The sequence below is a fragment of the Phodopus roborovskii genome, unplaced genomic scaffold (assembly GCF_943737965.1).
Source record: "Phodopus roborovskii unplaced genomic scaffold, PHOROB, whole genome shotgun sequence".
Lineage (NCBI taxonomy): Eukaryota > Metazoa > Chordata > Mammalia > Rodentia > Cricetidae > Phodopus > Phodopus roborovskii.
The window spans coordinates 17006927-17034376 of record NW_026126409.1 but is presented as its reverse complement, the minus strand read 5'-3'; the positions used below and the strand labels follow the sequence as shown (position 1 = coordinate 17034376).

The 27450-nt window shown below is 43.3% G+C and overlaps 1 protein-coding gene across 1 annotated transcript in view; it reads right to left on the bottom strand.

Moving 5' to 3' along the window:
* The window catches only part of Mcph1 (microcephalin 1), a 72801-nt gene extending 46316 nt beyond the window's left edge, over window positions 1-26485 (bottom strand). Inside the window, exons 1-8 of the mRNA XM_051181959.1 lie at window positions 26446-26485; window positions 24912-25003; window positions 21583-21701; window positions 14989-15076; window positions 12030-12144; window positions 11154-11294; window positions 10487-10576; window positions 7220-8335 (exon numbers count right to left, since the gene is read on the bottom strand). Of these exons, the coding sequence (XP_051037916.1) occupies window positions 7220-8335; window positions 10487-10576; window positions 11154-11294; window positions 12030-12144; window positions 14989-15076; window positions 21583-21701; window positions 24912-25003; window positions 26446-26485 (1801 nt within the window). The remainder of the gene's footprint in view (window positions 1-7219; window positions 8336-10486; window positions 10577-11153; window positions 11295-12029; window positions 12145-14988; window positions 15077-21582; window positions 21702-24911; window positions 25004-26445) is intronic.
* Window positions 26486-27450: the final 965 nt, after the last annotated feature.

The following is a 27450-nucleotide window of genomic DNA, read 5'->3' as shown; positions in this document are numbered from 1 at the left end:
AGAAGACAAGAACTAACTCCTTCAAGCTGTCTTGATCTACATATGTACACACAACACTGGTAGACAAATGCATGCCCCCAATGAATAAGTGTAAAAATGAATCAGTAAACTAAAGGAAAAAAAATATATTAATAGTTAAGGGTTCTCCAGAATTCAAACTAGCTGTTATTTGTATCCTGGGCCCTATAAACATTTTAAAGACAACATTCTTTGCCTATAAATGTCTAAACTGGATCCCTTTGGAGACAAACCAATCACACACTAAACCCCTCTCTTTTCTCTTCAGCTGTCTTTTAAATGTCATGTCTCCCTCAATCCTGGATAACTGCCCACCCACTGAAGCCCTCTGTTGCTAAAGAAGTGGATAGACTATAGCAGCCAGATAAAGGGTTAACAGTTCTAAGATGCTCGGTTTGGTAGACTTCCTCACTTTGTGATACCAACATCTCTATATTGCTTCCTAATGTGTTTTTTGTTTAAAAAACAAAACAAAACAAACAAACAAAAAGTTCCCCAGCTCCTAATAGGCATGGAACACAGAATTTGTTTTCAACCAGCTTTCAGGCCTGAGATTGGAAGTATTTAACGGACAGAATATCCAGTAGAGGACAGAGGACACTGGGTCATAGTGTGAAACAAGCAGACACTTCTTGATCACTTATTCCTCACACACTCTGCCACACTTCCTCTAATGTCACCAGGCAACCAATAGCAGCTGAGGGCAGAGTGGCTCTGAGCTGGCTGTGGGGCCAGTCTGGTGCCTCCTCCCCCTCCCCTGGGCTTTGCCTGTCTGCTCCTGCAGTGCTGCTGTTCACAGGTTGTCAGATGTGCTTGCTGGGTGACATCATCATGTCTTGTGACACCATCCATTCCTACATTGCTGAGGCAATGTCCCTTCTCTAGACCTCCTGTCTGTGAATGGACTGATAGAACCAGCTAACAAATATCTATTTGTTGTCTATTCTCTATTTGAGAATGACCTACAGTCATTCTCCAGCAGACTGCTGGTCTTCCACATAGGTTTGATGACTGCTTTGAAACGCCCTAACTAGGTGACTTGATAACAGCGATTAATCTTCTGTTTCAGAGACTTTGAAAATTTTGATTTCAACTAGTTACTCATAATTGGCTTCTGGTGAGGGCCCACCCACCTGGCTTCCAGATGGTAGCCTTGCTGCTTACACTTTACATGGCAACGAGGGCGGAAAGAAGATTCCTGGTGTCTCTTGCCCTCTTCATGAAACTCTAGTTGCTTCATTAGGGCCCCAATCTTATGATCTCATCTGAATGTAATTTCCTTCCAAAGGGTTAACCTCCAAATACTCTTATCCAGAATAAGGTTAGAGCTCATGGGGTGGGAGTTGGACACAGTATTCTACCCAACTGTAAATCTCAGATGCCTTCTCATTTTCATTCTAGCTTCATTGTTCACATTGTGTTGTCCTAGTTATCATGAAATAATCAAATTAAAAGATCAAATTAAAAGGACTTTAGCAGAAAGGTACAGTGGGACAGGAGTATAATTCCAGTACCCTAAAGCAGTGGTTCTCAACTCTAAGATCATGACCCCTCTTGGGGGGGGGGGAACGGGACATGACTTTCACAGCAGTTAACCTAAGATCATCAGAAAACACATTTACATTACAATTCATAACAGTAGCAAAATTACAGTTATGAAATAGTAATAAAAATAATTTTATGGTTGGGGGGTCACCACAAAATGAGGAATTGTATTAAAGAGGGGGAGCAGCATTAGGAAGGTTGAGAATCACTGATCTAGAGGCTGAGGTAGGGAGACTGCTCCAAGGCCACACTGGGCTATAGAGTAAGACAACGTCTCAAGAAACAAAAATTTAAAAGAACCCTAGCTCCAACGTTTTTTGTAATTGTTTCAATCTCAAAATGTAAAGTGTTGAATAGACAGACAAACGAGGGTTAACAGATGCCAAGCCTCAGAGACAAGCCCACAAGTCCGTTTTGAAATGCCTTGCTAACAGCCATTATGGATGGAACAAATAAGCTGTAATTGATGACATCAAGTGGTCAGAAAGCTTCCCATTGGATAAACTTGTGGATTCAAGAGTGGACTGGCTGGATATTACAGAGCACTCTCTAAACCATGTGTGAGCAAAGTACAAAAATCCAGTATTAGCTGAAACTTGTATCCCTGGAGATGATGCCCACATCTTGATCCATAAATGACCTATAATAAAATACAGAGTCAAGAGATATCAGGTAGTCTAAGGTGGACAATAACTTTCATAGAGGTTTGCCTCTAATAGGATAGTAAGTTAAAGGACCAAGGCTGGTCTGTCTACTTGGAGGACTTTCCCCCATTTTGCTGGCCAACAAATGTTTATGAAACCTGTTTTCCTTAAGATCTGGTAGCCAGACCTGCTGGAAGGACACTGGTCTATCAACCCCCAACAGCTGGTATTCTGTAAAAGACTCCAATATTTGGAAATGGCCAAACTGTACAGATAAGTGAACACATGTGTATAAAACGCTGACATGTAAAATTCTAACACATGCTGAACAGGAGAAAATGTGCATTAAATCAATGGCCAGACATGGGACATAGTGTGGAAAGGACCAACTCTGCTGGTATTCAAGTGAGACATAAGGAGCTCCTGCCATCAGTATCATTAGTGAAAGACATGTAGGAACTCTATCGTGCACTAAGGTGCACAGGACAACTGATAGACTTTATCTACTGGGCAATTCAAATTGATTTCGTGTGGGAGAGAGCAGAGGATGTTATCTCAATAATGACCAAGCTGCTTTTCATGCTTCCTTCTTGCAGTGTTAAAAGTTAAAATGAAGCTTGCTGTGTTGCTACATATTCATAGTCTCAGCAGACCAGAAGCTGAGACAGGATGATTACGCCCATGTAAGATCTTGCCTCCAAAATAAATAAATAAATAAATACATACATACATACATACATACATACATACAATAAATATAATAAAACAGAAAGCAAGACCCCATCCCCATACAAATTGGGTTTAGACATTTCTTTCTATATTGACTATAGTATTTCCTAAGGTATTTCCCAGACCTGATAAAAGATCTCACAATATCCTAATTGTGAGATCACACTACCTGAACCATTCAAGAGTTTCTACTTAGCTTCCCACTGCCAAGTGATGAATACACAAGATAAGAACCTGCTGGAAGGTATACATGGAAAGGCAAACCTGCAATTACATAAACACTGCCGTAGGGCCCAACAGGCTTGAAAACTGTCTCCTTATAAACATTAGACTTGGACAGGACCAAGAATTATTGCAATCAAGTATGATGGGAGACTCACCTACTAGAGTCCCAATGAAGTCACAGGGTTACTCATCCTCCCCTTACACAAGGAAACATTCAAGGACAGATATGCATTACAAAAACTACTCAATTTTGAATTCCATCAACAAAAAATTTGGAAAAATGTCTTTATATCCTTTTGACTCATTACAGGAAATATCACTGATCCTTAATATAGATTATACTAAAGAAACAAATATCACTGTGAAGAATGTATCTGACATGTTAAGTGTTTTTAAAAGGCCAATTTAAGGCAACAGGATAATATGGTTCTATGTATCCAAGAGAAACTCTTTAAATATATTTCATTTGTATGTTTATACACACAGTTATCTGGAAGGAAATACTGTTGACAGTAATTGCTTCTAGCAAACACACTAAAACTACAGTTTGTTCTTCAAAGTATCCAGGGTTACAATGAAAACAAATCAGATTTGGTTACTTCAGCTCAAAATCCCCAGCGGCTTCTCATCACACTATAAAAACAAACTGGAACTCCATGCCTTGCTGGGGAGCGGAGGTCCCGAGGATCTGATTCCCGCCACATTTGTGGTCATCAACCCCCCCCCCCCCCGCCAGAGGCTCAGTGGCTTGTCACTATACTGGCCTCCTCCTTCCTACAGGATGTTTGGTCATTTGTGCTTACCTTCAGTAGACACAAACATGCTCTCTCTCCTGGTCCGCAGTTAATAAAACCTTAGAGGAGCCTTCTGGGTGCCTGATCAATCACTTATACTCTTGGGGTATCAGTGTTTTTCTAATTACTCACTGTCAGGTTCAAAGGAAACTTCAATTCCCAAACTCCAAAAGGCAGTCCACATACCCAGAATCCTGAACTATAGGAGGATTTCTGATTGTTAAAGTCAGCATTTCTCAGGAATTTGTGACACTGGTTCCCATTTGCCAAAAGGAGTCATTTTTCCTTATGTCTGTCAGAAGGGACATATGGCTCCATTGATAAATACCTGTGGCTGCAAGGATCTATTATACATTTCAAAGTCTACACTGGCATCCTAACCCTTATCACTTCCATTTCTTCCAGACAGCATTTGTCCTCTTTATAAAGCCAAGGTCCTCCCCAACCCCTGCCATCTCCTGCTGATCTCACTACTGTCTCTCTCTGGCTATCCTTTTTGACACTTTTACCCCCACTTATTCTCTTATCCTCCTACTAGTGTGCCATCTCCAGTCTACTTCTTTATCTCTCTGTTCTGGACTTTTCCAGATGCCTGACTGCTCTCTCTCCTATGGAGCACCCTTGAATACACTTACTAGCTGACACCATGTCCTACCATCTGTCTTCTAGGACTCTGGAGTCTGTTTCCCTCTCTGCTGTCGCCTTACAACTAGAAGTAAGTGTCAGACATAACAGGTCTACAACTACTCTTCCATGGCAATTGAAAAATTAATACAGGCAGGAAGTGAAGACTTGAGATAGGAAAGTTTATTCTTTTTAACAATAGAAATTTTCTTGTTTATTGTTCATAAAATTAGAGAATAAAAATGTGGAGAGTTAATGACTATATCCCACTGTTTCAATGTCTATTAGTGATCTTTCTTGGAACTTCCTTTAGGATCCTCATTGCACACTATCTTAGGGTCAACAAGTGCAAGTGAAATGAAGGCAGACACTGAAAGTCTTTCATTTCCATTTGAGGGATCTGGAGGGTCTAACTCATGCTGAGAGCAGGCCTCCTGGCTCCCACTGGAGCAGGTACAGAATTCCCATTTCAGGCCAAGGATTTATGATTGTATCAATGGTGGATCCCCAAAGAGTTGACTGGCCTGAGTCCAGGCTGGGCTGACTGTGGACAATGTAAAATATCCATGAGTTTTACTAGTGTAAAGGAAAATGAGTGGGTTTAGGCTAGATAGGTGTTATCTTGCCCCACAAGCCCATGTTTGTCTTGTAGGAAGACATGACAGTTTATAGAACATTTCCATCAGAGTCAAACTGAGTCACACGGGTCCCTGTCTGTGCACCAGCAAGCCAACCCCTTTCATCATCACCAAACCTCTCAATCTCCTCCAATGATCCTGGAGGAGCATCCCATGCCTGTACCATTCACTGTCTGTTTCTGAAGCCTGATATTCAGGACTGTGTACAGGAAGGCTAAGCCCTGGATGAAGAAGTACACCTGCAATGCTGGGGTTTAGGTTGTGCCAACCTGTTTGGAACCAGTTGTGTCCCACTAAACTTACATTTACATATCATACATCAAATGACTTATAAATATCATATAACATAAAAAAACTCAGAACTCAAGACAGGATATTTTGAACTATCAAAACAACTTTACATATATATACTCTTTCATATTTACTAGAGTCAATTTGATTTTATATATTTTGAAAACACATAACCTTGATGTAACAAAACTCATGAAAATAATATGTTATTCAAAAGTTGAGCTATTTATCAGCTTAAAATCTAAAAATCATTTCATTGATGTTTTGAGCTGATTTTGAGTGAGCTTATATTCAAAATAGAAAGAAAGGGAGAGAGAGAGATGGAGCTATAATGATTTCCCCCTGACAAGTCTACTCTATAGTGGCTAAAGCCACCTCAAATATGGAAAGAAATGATGAAGGGCCAATTTAGTCATATTTAATTTCAATCAAATTTTAAAAAGTCAAAGGCCAAGATTTCAATTTTGATCACAAAATTTGTTGATATTTTTGTTACTTTTGCATCTAAGTTTATAATCATATAGCTCATTATTAAAGCAAAATAAGCAGAAATCAAAGTGACATCCAAATTCTTACTTGAGGGCTGGAGAGAGAGTTAACCAAATTCTCCCCCCTCTGTGTAACAGTCTTGGTAGTCCTGGAACTAGCTCTGTAGACCAGGCTGACCTCGAATATTTGTTTTTATTGAACATTGCCCAAAGTTGCTTCAGAAGTAAACACTGATGTCAAATTTCAAAACTTACTTTTTCACATTTTTCATAGAAAAACCATGGCTGATTCTCTCTAGAGTTTTACAGTAGGAACATGTCAGGTCCAAAAGGGCAAGCCTACTGACTTGGTCCAAAATGTGTCTCTGCCCAGCTCAAGAGTGCAACCCGGACTATAGGAGGGTTTCTGGTGATCAGACAAAAGCCAGAATTCCTCAGGGACTTGTGAAATGTCATGTTCCTTATGTGTAGCCGAAGGACACAGGCTGCATATTAAAGCCCATGCTGGCCTCCAGACTCCCTGAGCTCCCATTCACAAGCACTTACTATACAGAACACCTACTCTAGCATTCTGGTCACCTCAGATCCCAACTCTTTATCCCCTGGCCCTGGGTACTCCTGCTAATTTTACTGTCCTCTCTTTCTCTGCTTCTTATTCCCTTAGCACTCTTGTTATGTTACTGCTCTGCCCCTGCCATTCTCCCTTGTCTGGTAGACAGCCCTGGCCATGTCCAGTCCATTTCTCTTTTTCTGCTCTGGACTTGTTCAGATGCCTCTAGATACTTCCTCTCATTCACAATAAAAACCCTCCCTAATTATGGAGTATTCATGTTGCTAGTTACTGTATCTATCACATACAAAACCCTTCCTAAATAAACCTAAGTTAAAAAAAAAAAAAATCCCTCTATCAGCCACCTCTTTGTATTGTCGTACTAAGTGACAGAGGCATACAGAAGGCATAAGCCAACTATTAAACATTACCACTTTTTTTTTTTTTTTTTTTTCAATCCACAGGGACAAAGCCTGGGGAAGTGTATTCATGGCAGCAGAGTTGACCAGAAGGTTTAGGGCCTGCCACCTAAAGACCATCACTGGAAATATCAAACATATGTTCCTTAAAAGGGGAGGGAAAATAAATTATGAAGTTGTGACAAATTTAAAATAGGAAACACAGTATTGCATACTGGCAGAACAGAAAGACTCAGAAAATGATATTCACATACTTTCACTGTATCCTGTAGACTTGTTCTCCTTTTCTTCCACAGATTTTTCTACATTACAATCGCCTCTAAAACTGAAGCTGTGTGCTTCTCCTTCAGAAGAGGCCAATGCTGGAGGACTGGTACTGTCTTTTGGGAAGCCTTTTACATCAACTGGTTCTCTTTCTTCCTTACTACCTCCTTTTGAGGGTATGCTGCCATGAGCAGGGCTGTTGTGGATATCAGAAGGGGTGCTTCCCTGCGGGGCTGTGTCCTCCCTCTGCTGAGGTTCAGACTGCCTGCAATGTTCTGGGGTTTCTTTAGCAGATGTTTCCACAACATTGCACCTAGAAACTGTATTTACTTCCTCCTTGCTGGGTTTCTCAAGACAAGAAGTACTTTTTAAAACTGGGTCAGGAATGCTGATGGACCTGGGTTTGTCACCAATGCATGTAAAATCATACATTTCCAGTATGCTGCTTCGCTCCCACTTTGAGAGACTTCTGCTGTGGAACAGGGAAGGGCTTGATAATGTCTGAGCCTCAGAAGGAAGAGCCTCTGAATTCCTTTCCTTGAGATTATCAGGGGAAAAGTAGTCCTCATAAGAGGAAGCCCCAACATCAGGAGTCCCCAGGATGGGGCTGGTCTTGAATTGCAGGCTATGGTCAGACTTGAATAGCTGTATTGGCAGGGCAGATTTCCTATCGTACCTCTTCTTCTTGAGTTTGCTTTTTGGGGGTGAACCCAAGTCCACTGGCCTTTTTCTCTTAGCTGAGCAACTCTTGGGTTCCTCTGTGGCATCTATGTCCCTTGCGGTGGCAGGGGACAGACAGAGCTTCTCATCAGGCATCTCCCGAGACACACCTGCAGCTTGCTCTCTCTCCCGCTCAGCTCTCTCACCTGCAGCATCTTTCTGCCAGCTGGTACCCTCCTTTGGAGGATGATCCTTAGCTTTCTGAGGACTTGGCTGTCTGAGGCAGTTGGGGAACAATGAGCTGTAAGAACTGCTTGTCTTCAACACTGGTGAGGAAAGGCATGCCATCCCGGCCATCTCATTAACAGATCTTCTTCCCAGTTCCCTTTCCTGATTTCCACAGAGACCATAAATAGATGAGTGTGAACAACTGGCAAAGGATTCATCTGGAGAGGTCAATTAAAAAACAAAAACATCTTTAAAATGTGCAATTGACCATAAACTACCTTGTTTTCTTTTAAAGAGAGAGTTTCATTATGTAGACCTAGCTGGCCTGGCTGCTCCTGCCTCCCTCCCAAATGCTGGGTTTAGAGATGTGTGCCACCATGGCTGGCTAAGCTTTTGTCTTCTATGAAACATTTCCCCTGATAAATACCACTCAGCTCCCTTTTTGCCCAGTTCTTCTGGCAAGTTCTCATGCTCCATTTACATTTCAAATGAGACCCTCAGCATTGTGACCTCCAGTGAAACATGCACTTTACTCCAGACATAATGCTAAGATCCCCCTACCACCTGAAGCCTCCAGGCTCCTCACATCAGGCCCCATCTTTGTCCCACATTTTACTGTAGGTAAACACAATTCATCCTTCAAAAACCACCTAAGTGTTGGTGTCATCTGCAAATCCCTTTACCCTACCAAGTCACACTGCTTCACCCTCCTGCCATGACACAGCAATATTCACCACAGCATAAAGATCCCTGTTCTCTCACTACACGATGAGGTATTAGAGGGCAGCCGCCATTTTTGCTCACTTGGGAACTTGTGGTCATCACTCAAGGCTAGTTCTCCACTGGCACAGTGCTGGCTGGCTGAGAGCCTCCATTTTAGAGAAACTACACACTCTGGAGGCAATACTGGGATTCTAACTTTTGCTTGAGACAAAGGAAGTTCAACTTTAAAAAAAGAACAGAGCATTTTTTAACCCCAGCAGTCAGAAGGCAGGTAGATCTCTGAGTTCTGGTCTACAGAGTGAGTTCCAGGACAGGCTCCAAAACTACAGAGAAATCCTCTCTTGAAAAAACAAAACAAAACAAAAAAACAAAAAACAAACAAACAAACAAAAACAACAAACAGCAGAGGCCACAAAGACACACCCTCCTTGACATTGTGCTCTGAGGAGGGAGGGAGCCAAGGCCAGCCTGACACTAGGCCCTTGTGGACGTGCTTTGAAGGCAGCAGCTGGAGGGACACATGCAGATGTACTCTTAGGAACTGAATGAAATAATCACACTTTTCATGGCACACTATGGTATATCATTAAGAGCATAAATTCTTAAGACTATTTAATACAGAAACCTGGGTCTATCATAATCCACCTGACCTCTCCATGTCCTGCTTTTCTCTCTGGTAAATGAGAGTGCAGATGCAGCCTAGTTCACTGAGAGTGTGTGCGTGGATGCAGGTGTGTGAGCATGTGTGTTACAGTGAAACCCAGAAGCCAGCATTCTAATCACTATTTGTTTCCAACAGAAAAATCTGAACACAAAAAGATAAATGCGTAAATAATCCAGAGCACGCAGGAGAGAATGCCAGAATATACCACACTGATGGGAAGAAAGCTTAGCTCAATCTCCTCTTGTAGCTTTCCAAGATATAGATAGTACCTGAAGCACAAAGAACACAGTTTTATTTCAGGGTTTCTGACTTTGTTTAGGCCTTCCCATGGACTTACAGGAGAACAGTGTAAGGAACTTGACACATGAAAGCTATATAATCTTTAAAAAAGTCAAGGGCTCTCACACTACTTTATATACACTCTTTTCAATAATGTACTTCACAGGTTAATTAAACATGAAACGATTCCTCTTTAATGCTTACTGTTCACAGAGAGATTTGCTTTATACCACATTTAGCAGTTCATATGTAGTCACAAGAATTTCTAAAAATAAGCAACTTGTTCCACAGCAAAAGACCAAATTCCCAGGAAGGAACCTATAGACTTCAAGCAAGAGATCTTGGCTCTGTGTCAATACTAGCATAATACCAAAATTTCAAGGAGAAACATAAGTTGTAGTTTTACGAAGTTTCCTGAGTGTATAGAAGAAGTAACAACATAAAAGCTGGGCATGGTGGTGCATGTCTGTAATGTTACCACTCAAGAGGAGAGAAGAGGACTGCTCTAAATTGGAGACAGCTGGGTCTACATGGTAAGTTCCATGCCAGCCAGGGCTCCATAGTAACAGTCTATCTCAAAAAGTACAAGTGTGAGTAAACATACACATAGATACACACACACACACACACACACACACACACACACACACACTTCTTTCAATTCATAACTTTGTCACACACACAAAAAAAATTACAATTTTACCTGAACTTAAAGATTCACGAGCAATGTTCAAAGATGCTTCACACAGAGTGGTATTTGGGTTCTGTTGAGACTGTTCAAACATCTGGGAAGCTGATAAAATAATGACATGTCACTGAACTGGACCACAGAATTTCCTACTGGAGAGAACAACAGCAGGTCTACCCATTCTGCTCTTGATCCCCTACACACATTAAATGACACCTAACTAGAGTCTAAGCTTAATTTACTATGAGTGGAAAAATTATGTGAAATATATTGTAGATGTAAAACTGACAAAAATGAATTCCTATCAATCAATCATTGCCCCAAAAGCATTAACTCACAGAATCATATGTGAGATGAGAGTTTAAAGATCCAACATGCCTGAAGCTTAAACCAAATAAAATGAATGTTTTCAGTTTGCTTGATAACCAAGGAAGTTCCTAATATTTACCTCGAAGTAGGATCCCAGTGCTAAAGTAGACATAGGACAATGTCTGTCACAAGGTGAGGGAGGCCTAGTACTGGCTTAGATCATGCACACAATAAAGAATTGTCCCCAGAAGTCAACAGTGTTGTGGTTGGAAAACCTTCCAGGTTTCACAGACAATAGCTAGGTCATCAGTGACTTAGTCCACCTGCAATTCATCAGTATGCACAGTTTTCATTTTACAAAGCAATCACTCACAGGTAGGAGAAAGGTTTTCCCTTTTCTCCCTCATCTCTTGCAGTCTCTTCTCCATGATGCTTTTGTGGCTCCTATTGGGAGTGGTGGAATTGTACACCGATGATCGAGGAGACTCAAACAGCATGACAGGAACACCATCATCTGAAAACAGAGTTCAACTTTACGTTCAAGAAAATGCTTCACACTTCACCACGCTCCCCTCCCTCCTGCATCCTTGCTCCCTTTCAGTACCATTCTCTCTTCCCACAGACAGTATTACGCCCACCATGAATCATGACACTGGCAGCAGAGCCAGCTTCCAGGTGGCCCTTGCTGAGCTCTCAGTAAGGGCATGCACTATTCATCCAGGTGTATCCAGGCCCTACCTGATGATAGGTGTTGGCATCCTCATGAACAGAGATAGCCACTGGATCACAGGTAAATCGGTATATGTATACAATCATACAACTAGCAAGAAAGCTGGAATGTGGACTGGCTTCAAAACTGGTTTTATATCCAGGTTTCAGAAAGTGCTCCTACTGAACACTGCCCTTACTCCATATACCCACACCCACACATGAACTTGACCACAGGAAGAGAGCCCAAGTGGTTTCCCTACAGAATTCAGAGCAAATGCTGCCTAAGTTCTAGATAATGAAACAAAAATAGCAGGCATGAGGTAGAAAGGAGATTGCTTTTCTCCTGTAATCATTCCTCGTGTAAGAATTCCACGCACTTATTGATGAGGATTATCTGAATGTCCTTCCTTCCCAGTGGCTGTCACAGTTACAACTCAGTCTCCAGCGGGCAGATGGCGCTGTGCTCTCTCCTCCCTTCCTCCTTAAAGCTACCACAGACCCTATACCTCCAGCTGTCAGGCCAGTGGACAGGGCTTACCTAAGGTTGTCTTCTGCCTTTGTAGCTCTTCAGCCATTTTCTCAAACTTCTTTTGAAGTCTTTTGTCATTTTCTGGTGTTTTAGGAATAAAATCTTTGGGCTGCATACACTTGTGCTAGGCAAAAAAGGTTATCAACATTAATAAAAGTATATTGTGTTCTTTATTGTCTGTTTAAAAAAAGATTTGCTTGTTTTTATTATGTGAAGAAATGCTGACCTGTGTTAGTTTATGTATGTACATTATATGCATGCCTGGTGCCCATAGAGGCCAGAAGAGGGTATCAGATCCCCTGAAACTAGAGTTAGGGACAATCGTGAGCCACCATGTAGGTGCTGGGAAGAAAACCCAGCTAGGTCCTCTGAAGAAAGACTGCGGAGCCATCTTCCCAGTCCCTAGGAGTGTTGACTTTTTCAAACAGGAGAGAAAGCCCTTTCCATACAACTCTGGTAACTTCAATGACATCAAAATTAAAAGAACTTAAATGAGTTGTTCGTGAAACTGTGTGTGGGTTGGCAATATTTATTTCTGGGGCATTGTTCTGATGAATAGCACAGAGTTTAGAAGATGAAGTGAAAGGCTGTATACTAGGCAATGATTTTCTGAGCTATTTAATTTCTGAGGCATTCTCAGCATCCAAGAAGGTTCTCAGAAGCAGCCTAGGCACTGTGATATTCTCACACTAACTTCTCTCAAACAACACAGGAAACGAAAGCAATTATTTCAGTTACTAAAGAAACAAACAAACCATAGTTTTTTTGTCTTAGCTGCTTCTGGCCCTTGTAGACCCATGCTCTAGTTTTGTTCTTGACGTGCTAGGTCAGGTAGGCACTTGGTCATTACCACATCCCTTTTGTGTCAGGCACCAATTCTCAGCATTTAAGAGCTTGCACCAAAGAGATGAGTGATAGACAAGAGCCTTAGCAAACAACTTGGTTGTACTAGTGCTGGCTGGGAGCAGGAGGAGGCCAGCAGCTCACTGCTGCAGTGTGCAATGTACTTCTTAACAGTGCTGCTTTGCACACTGAGGACAGCTTGTGCACACTGTTCTGTCAGGAGGATCAGCGGTGTGCCTGGAGGACTCTTTCCATGGGGCAGAGTCCATAGGTATATGGTAAGCAGAGGGTAGAGGTTCTACTTGGTGACCTTAGTATTGGGTGTCTTCCTATCACTAGACAAATGGTGGCAGTTAGAACGGGGTTCAGTTGCTTAAGGAAAAAAAAAAAAGGATTCATACATAGAACCTGAAAACAGTAATGTTTCCAAATCCATGCAGCACCTTAGGTCACAGGGTAGAATGGATAGAATCAGGGCAGCAGCCACAAAAGAAAGACCTACTACTGTGACAGGAGTGTCCAGAGGGCTACTGGGTAATGTGACATCTACTCAGACTCACAGAAGGCTGCAAAGTGGGTCTCCAATGGACTTCAGGGGAGCATGATCCAGACAGAGAGAACAGATAATACGATGATGTTGCTCTTTCCTGAGCAACAAGCCATGGTCAGGCTGGGGGCAGGGTGAGAGGGAGAGAGTAGAAACTGCCCTCCAAGCACCTAACATGATAATGTTTTTCAGGTCATATTTAACTTGCAACTGCATTTGGAAAAGGGAAGAAAAAAGAAGTTTTTAGAAGTTGTAAGTGTAGGCTAAAGGTTGTCACTATTTGTACATTAGACTAGACAAAGTATAAAGATAATACAAAAACACTGGAAAATAAAGAGATGCTTTTGCACACTATTGGTGTATCTCCAAATCTAAGGCTATTTGCACATTGAGCCAGCAATTGTACTTCTATGTTTGTGAGCACAAGAAGTAAATACACATTTAACATATAACATGCTTCATTAAAAACTGACTGTGGGTATATCTATGTGTATGTGTGTGTGTGTGTGTATACATATATAATATAGGAAATGCCCATTTGCAATATAAAATGAAATTAACATGACCAAAGACACACTATTAAGCGGGGAAGAAAAGGCAGCCCAGCATACTAAACATCTAGCTGAGCAGAGCTTCACTGTGCAGAGCAGGTTCATATGCTAACATATAGTGAGCACTTCAGACTCTTACCCAGGTCACTAGTGGAGATGATGTGACAGAGGGAAAAAAAACATAAGAGGCACCCACTGTGCCTGAGTTTACCAAATGTATTAATGTACAACATGTACTATTGATGTGTTTTCCAAGTCCTTTACTTGGACATGTCACAATCAAGAACTGCCCAGAACCAGATGAGGAAGTCTGGAGAAGAAGCCTTGGAGGAGTAGCCTCGTCACCTCTCTGGTACCTGGCTTACTGTGATGAACATAATGGATGCACATCATGCAGTATCTACTAAAAGTGTGGAGAAGCCCATAGCTACTTCTTTTACTCAGCTGGAACTACACAGTTTTCATCCACTCCATTCAATCTTGATTAGGTCAATATCTAACAGTGGTTCTTGAGAACAAGGTACTTTGATACTTCACAGTGAACTACACTCAAACAAACAAAAACTAGGGGGCTGGAAAGATGGCTCAGCAGTTGAGAGCACTGACTGCTTTTGCAGAGGACCTGGGTTCAAGCCCCAGCACTTCCTTGGTGGTCCACAAGCAACTCTAGCTTCAGGGGATCCAATGCCCTCTTCTGGACTCCATGGCAGCAGATCTGCATGCAATGCACAGACACAGATGGAGACAAAACATACAAACACATACAATAAAAATTAAAAAAAAAAAAAAGAACCACCAGACACAGAAGGCTGCCTGGTCTCTTCCATCTCCCATAGATTATATCAAAGCATTCACATACTAAAGAAAATTTACAGCTAACTAGAAACTTTATGTAAGAGCAGCAATGAACTCAACAGCAACTTAAGATATTCTGAACAATACCTGCAAAAAATGTGATTTCTAGAATAAAAAGCCAAGGGTGTACACATTCATAATGCTCCTGTCTACACTGAAATTGCATACTTACTTTTCTTTTAATTAGGTTTGGTAACTGCTCATTAGTATTCGCTGCAGGGAATAAAGATTCATCAACATGTGCTCCAGCCATCCTGCATCTGTGGAACCAAGTCAAGGCAGTCCAGTGAGTAACTGTCTTTGCTATAACATTCAGCATGAGAACTACGTATGTATCAGGCAGCAGGTTCAAAAGCTAATATATTTTACAATAATATGTAAATACATAAAATGCCAAATATAAGCTGGTATAAATTAGATTTTCCAAAATCTTCTTTCTCTACATGGTCTCCTTTGCCCCAATGCAAAGGCAGAAGAGGGTCAGACATATGAGTGCACACCTGTAATCCACGCACTTGACAGGTGGTGAGGAAGGAGGCTGCATTTCCTCATGCCCCAAGAGACTGAGAGAGTCTCTCAGTGTTAGGGTGTTTATATATCAAGTGAGCCACACTGGGTTCACTCCCAAGCACTACCAAAATAAAATCAGCACTCCCTACTCACCTTCACTCCCTACACTGGAGACACAGGAACCAGTGAACTAGAGATAGGGGCAGGGGTTAGAGATATACCTAGAGGTTGAGATACGACCAGGGGTTAGATATCTACCCAGGCCGACAGACTCAGGATTAAGAGGCTGTGAAGATAGAGCCGGCATGTCACACATCAGAGCAAGCCTAGGATGAGGTTATCCACTGGCACCCTGAAAGCAATACCCTAAGAAGGAAGCATCTTCCAAACTCTATAGGTGACCAGCAACACGGAAAATTTCTGCTGAGCTCAGAACTAAGTAATCATGGGTCTGATCTAAAACTAAGTGAAGACCATGGACGCAGACATGAGCAGAGGCAGCCAGAGCCCAGGTAAGAACATGTCCAGACAACAAGGTAACCCAAGTGGGAAAGGGTTACCATCTAATAGGTGTGTAACAATGATATAGAAATTTCCCAACAACATCATTCCATTTAGAGGACTAGAAAAAGACTCAAGGACTGTCTGACACCTACTGGCAAAAGAGCAGAAACTCAACCTAAAAGATCATTAGTTTGAACACTGCAGACACACAAGTCTGATTTTGAAGTCTGAACTAGAAAAAACTCCATCTCCCTCATTAGTACTGTGCTACATGAGACATCGCAGGGAGGAACTCAAAACCCATCCCAACAAGGAAGAGATAGTGATGACATAATTTAACATCTTCACTTTGTTTTTCAATTTTCATTCTTATAGAAATACCTTTTTACATTATTTTTACTTTATTTTATGAGTATGAGTGTTCAGTCTGTATGTTTACCTATGCACTACTTATGTGCCCCATGTCCATAGAGACAAGAATAAGGCATGAGAGATAGTGTGAGCTGCCATGTGGGTACTAGGAACTGAACCCAGGTCTTCTATAAGAACAGCCAATGCTACTAACCTCTGAGCCATCTCTCTGGCTGCAAAAATATGTTAACGGTCTTGCTTTGATTTTGGTGTTGGTTGATTATAGTCATTCTATACATAGCCCAGTCTTTCTCTCATTCTTACCACATTTCTTCTCTCTTCTCCACTATTCTCCCTTTTCTTACCTTATGTAGCTGTAATAATCTTTAAACTGTAGATCCTAACAGTATCCAGGTTTCTCGTTTCCATCTACTTTTCACTCATTATTTTCCCTCAGTTGATCCAAACTCATCCTCATCCTTACCCAGCCTATTTCCCTTCCACATCTTAGCAACTAGTAGCTTTTTATTACCATATATTCCTTGTCCTATTATCTCAGAATAGTTACTGAAGTTAGAGGAACGACTTGATGAACTACTACAGTGTGTGGTGAGCCTCTCTAGCAGTTGTGGCTGCTTTTGCAGCTGCTGCTGGCTCCCTTAGGGTGGTATGGGGGGAGGGGACTGACAAGAGCACATAAATTAGGAGTGTGGTGCAAGCGTGTGTATGCTCGAGCTCGTACATCCGGATAATCAGGCATTATTTGGTCAGAAAAAGGAAGCAAACAACATGATGGACCTTGCTAAGACAACCTCAGATGCTGTGATACTATGTGATGGCATTTATTCAAAATGCCCATAAATAGGAAACTATACAGGCAGAGTAACCAACAGTAGTTGAGGCTTCAGACATGCAGAGTTATGGCTAAAGGGCACAGGCTTCAGTTGAAGGTAAAAAATACTTTAAAATTGTGGAGATGGCTGCACAACTCTTTGAGGTATGTTTAAAAGCAGTGAACTGTATAGTTCAACTGAGAATTCTATGGAATGTAAGTTAGAACTTATGAGAGACTGCTATATATCCACTCTCAATAGCTAAATTCGCATGATAGACAAATCCCAAGTGTGGGTGAAAGCATGGGACAGAAGGATACTCACACTATTGTAGGAACATAAAACCATGCGGCCATCTTGTTTGGGTAATAAACCACGAGAAATGAAAACACAGAAAGGCACAAACACAGATCTCCATAACAACTTCATTCATAGTAACCAAAAATGGAAAACTGTTCAAATTTCTACCATTGGCAAATGTACTGTGGTATGTACATGCAATAGACACTACTTGGCTAAACAAATGAAAGGAAACTATTGCTGCATAAGTCATGGAGAAATCTCTAAAATATCACACTGACTGAAGGAAGCCAAGCAGTCCATGCTGGAAGAGTCCGTCTGCCTGGAATCCTACAGCAGGGAAACCAACTTCTGGCTACAGAATCCAGACCAGAGGCTGCTCTGGGATGGGGGTTGGAGAGAAGAGAGCTGACTGTAAGGGGCAGGTGGTACTCTGAGGGGTTATAAAATCCCGGTATTTTGAGTTTGGTCGTTATAACACATTGATCTGTAAACTTAAACAGGTATATTTTGAGACAGGTCTCACATTGTACCTCAGGTTATTTGGAACTAGTTATATAACCCAACCTGGCTTTGAACTCTCAGTGACCCTCCTGTCTCAGCCTCCCAAGTGCTGACGTTACAGACATGAACCACCAAACTTGGTGTAAGCCATACATTTACAAGGCTGATTTTAAGAAATAATCCCGTCATTTAAGCCTCTAGAAGCCCATAGCTTCTAGAGGTACTAGCAGAAGAGCTGGGTGCACTGACTCATGCCAGTGATTTCAACACTGGGGAGGGAGGGAGGGAGGAGCACAGACTGCTGAGAGCCAAAGGCCAGCCTGAGCTACAGATACATACATGATCAGATGAAAGAAGGTTGGAGATGAAAGGAAAGTCAGCAAGAGTGGCCCAAGAGCAGCAAGGGTGAAATGTCTCTCATGTGCTCCTTCTCTGGTTACGACTTTAATCCCCAGTTGTTCTTACCAGCTTACACACACACACACACACACACACACACACACACACACACACACACACACACACTAGTAAAAGGAGGGGCCTAACTGGTGGACACTCATCTGAACATAAGAGGAACTGAGCCTGGGGGCCCTATTTCCACACACAGAATACTGTCACCATCAGGACAAGATTGGCTAGTCTGGAGATGCCTGCACCAGAGCTGGTATGTAAGCACTGCTGCCTCCTTCTGGTTAACAAACGAAGTTTAGCTCATAGACCATCTGCCCAAGTTTATAAAATTACTAGACATGTTCTATAGCTACTAGTTTGGGGAAAGGCTTGATTCATATCAGCAAAATTTGTGCCTGGTCTAGGTGACAGCTATAGAAGACATGTTTTGTCTAACTTTAGATTAAGTACCTCAATAACTCAACTACAGGAGTGACAGGCAGTCAGTTCACAACATGAAGTGAAACATGTCAGTAACAAATCTAGGCAAGGGACTTACATGTTCACACAGGTGTTAAGGTATGAAGGTACTCGGTAAAAACTCACACTGAATTAGGCATGATGATAAACATCTTTAATCCCAGCACTCTGGAGGCAGAAGCAAGTGACTCTCTTTGAGTTCCAAGGCAGCTCAGGCTACAAAGTGAGACATTGCCTCAAAAACAAAAACAAGGTCTAGAGAGATGAATCAGTGGTAAAGGACATGTAATGTTTTTCCAGTGGACTGGAGCTCCATTCCCAGTGCATATGTCAGGCAGGTTACAGACCAGCTGTAACTCCAACTCCAAGGAGATCTAATGCCTCTGGCCTCCCTGGGTAACAACTCACATGCACATATCCACACAGAATGCACATATCCACACAGACACGCAATTAAAAATAATAAAACCAAACTGCACTGATAAAAAAAAAAAAAGCCTCACATTTACCTGGTACCCCATTAATATTAAAGAAAACACTTCCTTTTAGACTTCTAGTGGTCTTCAGAAATGTAAAATGGTAACATCAGCACTCCATCTAGTGGCCAAGGAGAACAGTGCTTTAAGCAGTGCCAACACCACCATCTGTAGCCACCTGAGAGCCCATGGAGGCCACAGCTGCTTCCTTCCACTAAGAAGGCTTCTCCCCAAGAGAAAACCTGTAATTCCCATGCTCTCACCAGGGCCAGCCCCACTGCTCCCTCACCGCCTCTAAACTGTCACCCCTTACCCCTTAAACCAATCAGCGAGGCACCTAAGTAGCTGTGTGTTATTTTCAAACACAGACACATCGCATTGGGTACTGGACATACAGCACACAGTCCTAACAGCTATCCCCCTGGAACATGAGGGAGAGAGAGCACAGGAAGGAGTGTTTGAGGGGTCTCTGTGCAAAGAAGATGCAAGTGGAGCTGGACTGGGATCTGAGTGCTGGGTATTGAACACCAGGTTGTACCTAGTGAGGGTCAGAAGAAAACAGAATCTCCATCTTTCCCAGGCTGGCTGGATCCAGACCTGAATCATCACAGGGCATAGGATTGTGTTCTTAGAATATTGCTGGAGGAAACTGTAGCTGAACTAGGTGCTAAAAAAGGTAATGTAATTATGTAATTGTACAAAGAAAGGCATTTGTAGAAATGTGATAGTGTCCACTAAGTCATCTGAAGCTTGCCAGGCCCATTTTAATTCATGTCACATTAGAAGCCAAATGGCTCTCTGACCTTAGGTCGAATGCCACCTACAGTCCATCCCACCTCTTCTAAGCAGAATGCACATGTTAGGGGCATGCTGAGACTTTGCAAAGGGTAGCCAGGCACTGAGTCTTACAGCAGCAGACTTGCTGATCACCACTATGTCATGCAGTGCTTTGGGAAGTGGCCACTACAGGGTTCTCATGCTCTCCTCCCTTGCACAGCCATGCACTTGCCAGCCACACTGACCCCTAAGGGTTACTCCTCCACAGGCCTAGGTCCTAGACCTGCAGTCAGCAATCTTAGACCTTCCTTTAACAGGCTGATAACAGCTAATGGATGCATTTCAATTTTTTTTTATATGAGTGTTAATGACTTTTAGAATTTTAACTTATGAACAACTTTCTTGAGAAGACCCAGGAGATGAGAGCCAGGTTGATCTTTAATTGCGGTCTTCATCTTTTGTTTTCTGCTGTCCAAAGGAAAGGTCATTTTCATCAGAGTCTGTTACAGTCTGAAACCTGGTGCCCAACAGACCCCACACAATGGGTCACTGGAAGTCACACACACATGACCACAGCCAGTGAAAAAGTGATGTGTGACCTTGGGCATTTAAAAAGAGAAGCCAGACCGATATTCACAGAGGTCATCCTAGCTCACTTAAAGTTAGGAAAAATGAGAAGGAAAAACAATACTTGTTACTAACAAATTAGAACATATCTTTTCATATTACCTGAAAGAATAGGAATTAAGGTATTCTTTCCAGGAAAATTAGGCAGCATCTATCACAAATCACAATGTGCAAACCCCCCTGAGCTAAAAACCCAATATTTGGCGTTTAAACCTGCAGAAAGACATTTATCTACAGAATAGTGGTGTATACAAAGGTTCAGTGATTCTGACTGGAAAAGGGAATTAAATAAAAGTGTTATATCAGACCAGTTATGATATTTCCTGCATCTCTAATACAAAGAGCTTTTTATCTTCTTGAAGAGTAGGTCTTACATAGTCCACACTGCCTCAAACCACTCTTCCTATATAGCAGAAGATGACCTTGAACTGTGATCCTTTTCCTGCCTCTACCCTTTCCCTCCACCTCAGACCCAAAGTAGGGAGTAATGGGATTGTTATCACACTGGGGGGGGGGGTTTACAACCTGTGCCCCAAATCAGGTTTGGCTACTCAAATTTGATCAACTTAAAGAGACTTAAAAGCAAAAAGAAGACTTACTCAATATCCACACACATTTTTCTGCTTCACCAAGTACAAGTATAAAGCAACAGATGCTTGAGGTATAGTTTCCAGAGCTGTGAGAAAATAGGCTCCTGCAATAACAACCTAATATTACCTAACAGAAACATTAGGTAGCAATACAAAGTGCTCTGTCACACTCTCCCTGTCTCCTGAACATCGAAGGCACACTGCTGCCTTAGGCCTTCTTGCTCACCTTCTCTCTACACAGAATCAGCACTTCATCTATTTTTCAGCTGCAGAAACTAAAGCTTAAAGATATTAAGGTACTCTCCTTCACAGAAGGCTAAGATGAAAACCAAATATCAAATTCTATGACCCAGGCAAAGCATTAAAACTAGACTTTGACCCATCTTGGAAAACTGTAGGAGAAAAGCAGAGGACAACTACTTACTTTTCAACCCAGAGGACGGAAACCAACTTTGCTCCTGTCTTCTTGGCTTTGTCCCAGGTGCTTTGATACCCATCTTTGAAGATCACATGGGTCACTTGCTTGTTCAAAGTTTTTGAAACCTGTGGACAAAATCCCAATACCAAATAACTCACTTGCTATCTATTCATAATTTCATAAAGATATCAACAGGAACACTGTTCAAAATTTGTCAAAATGAAATGATCAAAACCCTTAAGTGAGAATTTCACTTCTCAAAATGCACCAGAAAAAAATCCTGTGGTGGATGTGGCATGATGCTTTCTCGTGGCATGGTGGTACGTAACTCCTATTCAGCACCCAGCCCTTAGGAGGCAGAAGCAGGAGGTTCTCTCTGAGTCTGTGGTCAGCCTGGCACACACAGAATTCCAGGTCAGCCAGAGCTACATAGTGAGACCTTGTCTCAACCTCTCCTCACCAAAATACATCTGCTGCAGTCAGAATGAGGGTTAGCATTTCTGTTATCCTTACCTCCCAATAACACTTCTGCTCATGTCATCACCCTTACCCCCTTCTGCTCATGTCACCCTTACTCCAACAATAAAGTTTCCAAGCATAGAACAGAGTAGGAATCCTTCAAGGATAAAGAGAGTGGGAGAGACCAAATCAGGAGGAGCTCCTGAGGATAAAGAAAAAGAAAAAAGGAGAGTCGGAGGGAGGCACCACCTGTTCAACTCCCAGCACCCACATGACAGCTCACAACTGTCTGTAACTCAACATCTGACACCCTCACACGGACACAGATGCAGGTAAAATACCAATGCACATAAAATAATAAAAAAGACAGAAAGGAGAGAGAGAGGAAGAGGGGGAGGGAAGGAGGGGAGGGGAGAGAGAGAGAGAGAGAGAGAGAGAGAGAGAGAGAGAGAGAGAGAGAGAGAGAGAGAGAGAGAGGCTGGCAAGAAAAGCCAAGCTAAGGCCAGGCATTCATGAGTAATAATAAGCCTCCATTTGGCAGGACCCCCCCAAAAGTAAAAGAGCCAAAAGAATAAAAAACAAAACCAAAAGCCAACTTCAAGTTTAATTCACTGCATTTGTGTAAAAAGTCAGACATGGTGGTCCGTCCACGCTTGTAATCCCAGCACCGGGGAGGCTTGGACCTATGGTTTTAAGTATGCAAGGCAGATGTTCTACTACTAAGTCTTATACCTACATCCTCAACCCTTTCTTATTTTATTTTTTTTTAGACTGTGATACAGGATCCGATAAGGTACCTTCAACTTGGTTATGTGCCTCATTCTCTCAAATAGCTGGGATCCTGTCCTGCACCACTGGGCCAGCTCATGGGTGTGCATATGCATAGATATGGTTTGGTACTATCTGTAAGTTCAGGTATTGGGGGGGGGGTCTTGGACTTTATACTCCCTGAAAAGTACTCTACACTGGAAATATGAAAGCAAATACAAATAGGAAGAGATTAAAAACATTTGGGGTTTGGTGTCATGGCTCTGTGGGTAAAGGGAGATGCTTGCACCACCAAGCCTGATGACCTACATGTGTTCTCCAGGCCCTGCACTGTAGGAGACTGCCTCAAGCTGTCTTCTGACCACACATTTGCCATGTGCTCTTGTTCTCCACCCACACGTTTAAAAGCATATTTAAAATGATTGTCCTTCCAGAACCTCAAAGATGCTGGAGACCTAAGTCAGTGATGGTGTACTACTGTTTGTGAGACTAAGAATTCTATCCCAGCACAAAACCAGTATAAAGCAAAGGACAGCTGGCTTCTCTTGGATTTCATTACAGATTTCACAGCCTGCACAGGTGGTACTTTTCTGCACAGCCATTCTCAAAGCAATCAGAAGACCCCCATCCTAGTGAAGCTTTCAGGCTATCAGACAACAAGCAGCACATCTTTAACAAAAGAGGGTCTGGAAAAATCCCACCCCTTGGACTGGGCTGCCATGGATTACATCTAGACAGAGGCGTGAGCCAGAATTTAAACACCAACCCTCCAAAAATGAAACTCTACTTGGTGTCCCACATGTCAGTGTAACAAAATATGCTGTGCCTCTTCAATGGAAAATAGCTTGGCCTCTCATACAGAAAGTTCCTGCCTGGTTTTACTTAGCATTGTTTTATTTTGAGGTGGTAGGAAATAATACTTTGTTAAGCTGGCTATGAACTGTAGGATATGCAGCATATCTCGTGATGCAAAGAACAACAGATCTTAGTCCCAAGAGCCACAGCTCCACATACACACACACACAGAGCTGCTAAGCTGTGTGATTAAATTCATTTTCAATTTACAATATTTCCTAACAACTCCAATGTAGGTGGCAGGTAGTTCGTCTGTGCAGATTCTGCTACTCTAAGCCTTTGACCTAACTTCGCACAGATTAGGGTGGATAAGCAAGGCAGGTACTGCTAGAACACCAGTGCTTATGCTGCCTTGAGTTATCTATCCAATGAATAAGCACACGTTGTTCAAAGCAAAACTCCCTACCAGAGCAGTCTATGGTCACTGTCTCCATTTCCCCCTAAGCCAGGATTCTCAGATTCATCTCAAACCCCTTTACCTCTATAATGGGGAAGTGAACTAAGACAATTGTCTAGCAGTTTTTAAACCTCAAGTATATCTTACCTTTCCTCGAGCATGTTTTTTGAAATAGGGTTTCCGTGTAGCTCTGGCTGTCCTGGGACTTACTATGTAGACCAAGCTGGCCTTGAACAAGAAACCCACCTGCCTCTGCCTCCCAAATGCTGGGATTAAAGGAGTGGTATCACCAACACCTGGCTGAATCCCCGTCTTTCAAATTCTTCCACGCTTGCTTCCACGTGTTCCTGACATATTTTTCTCTCTTTTTCCTGGGCTGGTGGTCAGGCCAACACTGGTCCTTAAATATTCAAAAGGCCACCTCCTTTAGCTCTATTCACTCCAACTGGAATCTGAGCAAGGCCAATATTCTCTCCTGAACTCAGAGATCTTGAGGCCATGTCACAATCTATAGCTGTGACTGCCCTGAGCTGTAGATATGGATAGTCAAATGGCTATGAGATGTTTCCATTATGCCTGAGGTCACAGCCTTCCCTTAGGAACTTGCTCATTCTCCTGTATGTTTATTCTTTTGACTTCAAGAACTGGTCCTTACAGAACCAATGCCAGATTCCTGCTTCCTCCTAGACTTCTCCTCACACTCTCCAAGACCATCTGCTCTGTAAGCCTTACTGCCCAACTCCTATTTTGTCACCCACCGCTCACCCACTGCCATGTTCTTCATGTTCAAAGGAACAGCTCCCCTCACAAAAAAAATGCCAGCGGGCTATCAATCATTCTGATATTAATTTCTTACCGTTGCCCCCATATCCTCAAGTTGTTTTGTAAATGTCTTTGAGTAATTCTCTGTCCCGTTGGAAGACCATACTTCAACATAGGCTACAATATCTGAAAATAAGCAAGACATCAGCAGGGGGAAATACACATTGGAAATTGCAATACCCTCTGCTCAACAGGTTCTTCTCTTTCTATTTATGTTAGAAAATAAATGAAAATTTCTATTAGGAATCTATTCAAAATATTGTCACTGCTCTCTTGGTGGTACTTAAGACTCTTCCTAACCTGGGCTTAATTATCCTGGATTCTGCTTTCTGTAGAGAAACAGGAATTATTCCAGACTTTCTGGGCCGGACTATTTTCCAACAACACAATTTCATAGCCATAGCCTAGGCAGTAGGTTAACAAGCCAATATAGCTTTGTTATAGTAAAATTTTGTTTGTGGAGCTGGGCATATTCACATGACTATAACCTTAGCATTTAGGGATTAGGCAGAGGATCAAGAATTCTAGGGCAGCCTCAGCTATATAGCAAGTTGGGAGGCCAGCTTGGGCTGCAGGAGACCTTGTCTTAAAAAAAAATTATGGAGAAGGAAATTAGATGCATATAATTTTCACCTGCCATTCTTTTTTTTTCACACGTAAAATCTGAAGAAGGGCTGGAGATGTAGTACATACAGTTCGTAAACTACTTCTTTAGCATGCAGTAGGTCCCAGCTTTTAAGCCTAATACAACACAAACAAGGCTTGGAAGCCCACACCTATAATCCCATCTCTAGCAGGAGGACCAGAAATTCAGCTGCCTAAGAAGTATCATAGGTTAGCATGGGTTTGACACTGTCTCCAAAACAGATTTTTTTTCCCCCCTTCAGGAGTCCCACTGTTAACAGTGGCAAAGCAAATGCAATACCTGGTTCTGTTACAAAATAGTGTAGTAATACTAGAAAAACAAGTCACCCCTGGTTACAGAATCGTGCAAACAGCTGGTCTGTCTATTCTTTCAGCTCTCGCACTCCAAGTCCCTCCACACAGATCTTTCCTCAAAGTGAAACTCTACCAGCATCAGGGCAGCCCAGTCCTCAGTTTAGGGAGTCATGCCTGGGAACAGGCACCCCGGGGGCTCAACCGTGAGGACCCTACTAAGCAAAGGAGGAACAAGCCTTGCTCTCCTTACCAGTGAAATGAAGGAACGTGTTGGCTCGACAAAAGTAAGAGCGTTCCACAAGTGTCAGCTCTGAGTAGGTTCCAAAATAATTACTTTTCCTCATCCCACAAGTGCCCGGGCGGCCCCATAGGTGAGGCTCTCAGAAAGCTAAGATGGGACCTGATGCTCCTGCCAGCTACCGCAGACTCAGGACGCACGGGGAAGGGGGGCGCATAGGTGTCATGGCAGGGACTCCGAAAGAGATGAAGGCCACACAGTGCCTGGGGTGGGTGGTCTACACAGGTTGCTCAGGATCCTGAATCAGAGGATCCTGGTAGCCCAGGAAGGGCTTCCGAGCGCGCGTCACGCAGACCACCCCCCCCCCCACCTACTGGGCGTGTCTCCTCACCTTTCAGGAAGGCGCCCCCAGTTCTGTCCGAGGTTTCCATGACCCTGTGTGCGGCCGGACCGAGCGTGCGCGGGCGGGAAGGCTGAGGGGTGCGCATGCGCAGGCCGCGCCCCCGGGGGCTCGGCGGCTCGGGACTGGGCGTGTGTGGGACCCCGGCCTCCTCGCTCCCCTCCCCGCGTGCTCCAGGCTCCGTGACACGCTGCAGCAAAGTCCTTGCTCCCTCCAGGAGGGCCCGGAAGCAACTGCGGGCGGCGCCCTGGCTGGAGTCGGCCTGCCGCACAGTGGCTTCAGGGCGCTGATCAGCACCGCGTCGCTTCTCCGGGCTGGGCCCGCGTCCTCCCGGTGACCCGGTAGGGGGACCCTGTGCTCTCAGCCACCCAGACCCACTCGTGGGCCCCGACCCAGCCCCGCACCGTGGAGCGGGAGGCCGGCTGCTGGAGCCTCTGCGTGCACCCGGCTCTTCAAAACTCCCGCCACAGAGATTCTGAGAGTGGGAGAGCCGGAGGCGGGCCCGCCTCCCCGCGCAAAGGCTGCCGGGAGGTGGGAGGGGGCCGGAGGCAGGAGCAGCCAGGCAGGACCCCAGCCTGCAAGGGCCAGCGGATTGATGGCCAAGGTCTCCTTTTGTCGCCCTGAGAACGGGGCGTTAAAAGCACCACCTTTGATTAGACTGGGTTTTCTCTTCTTTCTTCTCGGTACCTGTTTATGTTAAGTGTGTGAGTATTTTGCCTGTGTGTACACATGTGCACCACGTGCGTGCCTGGTGCCTGCCAGTGGAAGTTCCGAGGAGGACATCAGGTCCCCCCTACCCCCCCAGCAGAAGTTACCGTGGTTATGAGCCACGGGGACCAAATTCAAGTCCTCTGCTAAAGCAAATGGCCTTAACCACTGAGCCATCTCTATAGCCCCTGATTATTTATTTATGGTTGTTTGTTTTTGAAACAGGGTCTTGTTTTCTAGCCCACAACTCTGCAGTCCTGCCTCAGCCTCCCAGAGTGCTGGGATTAC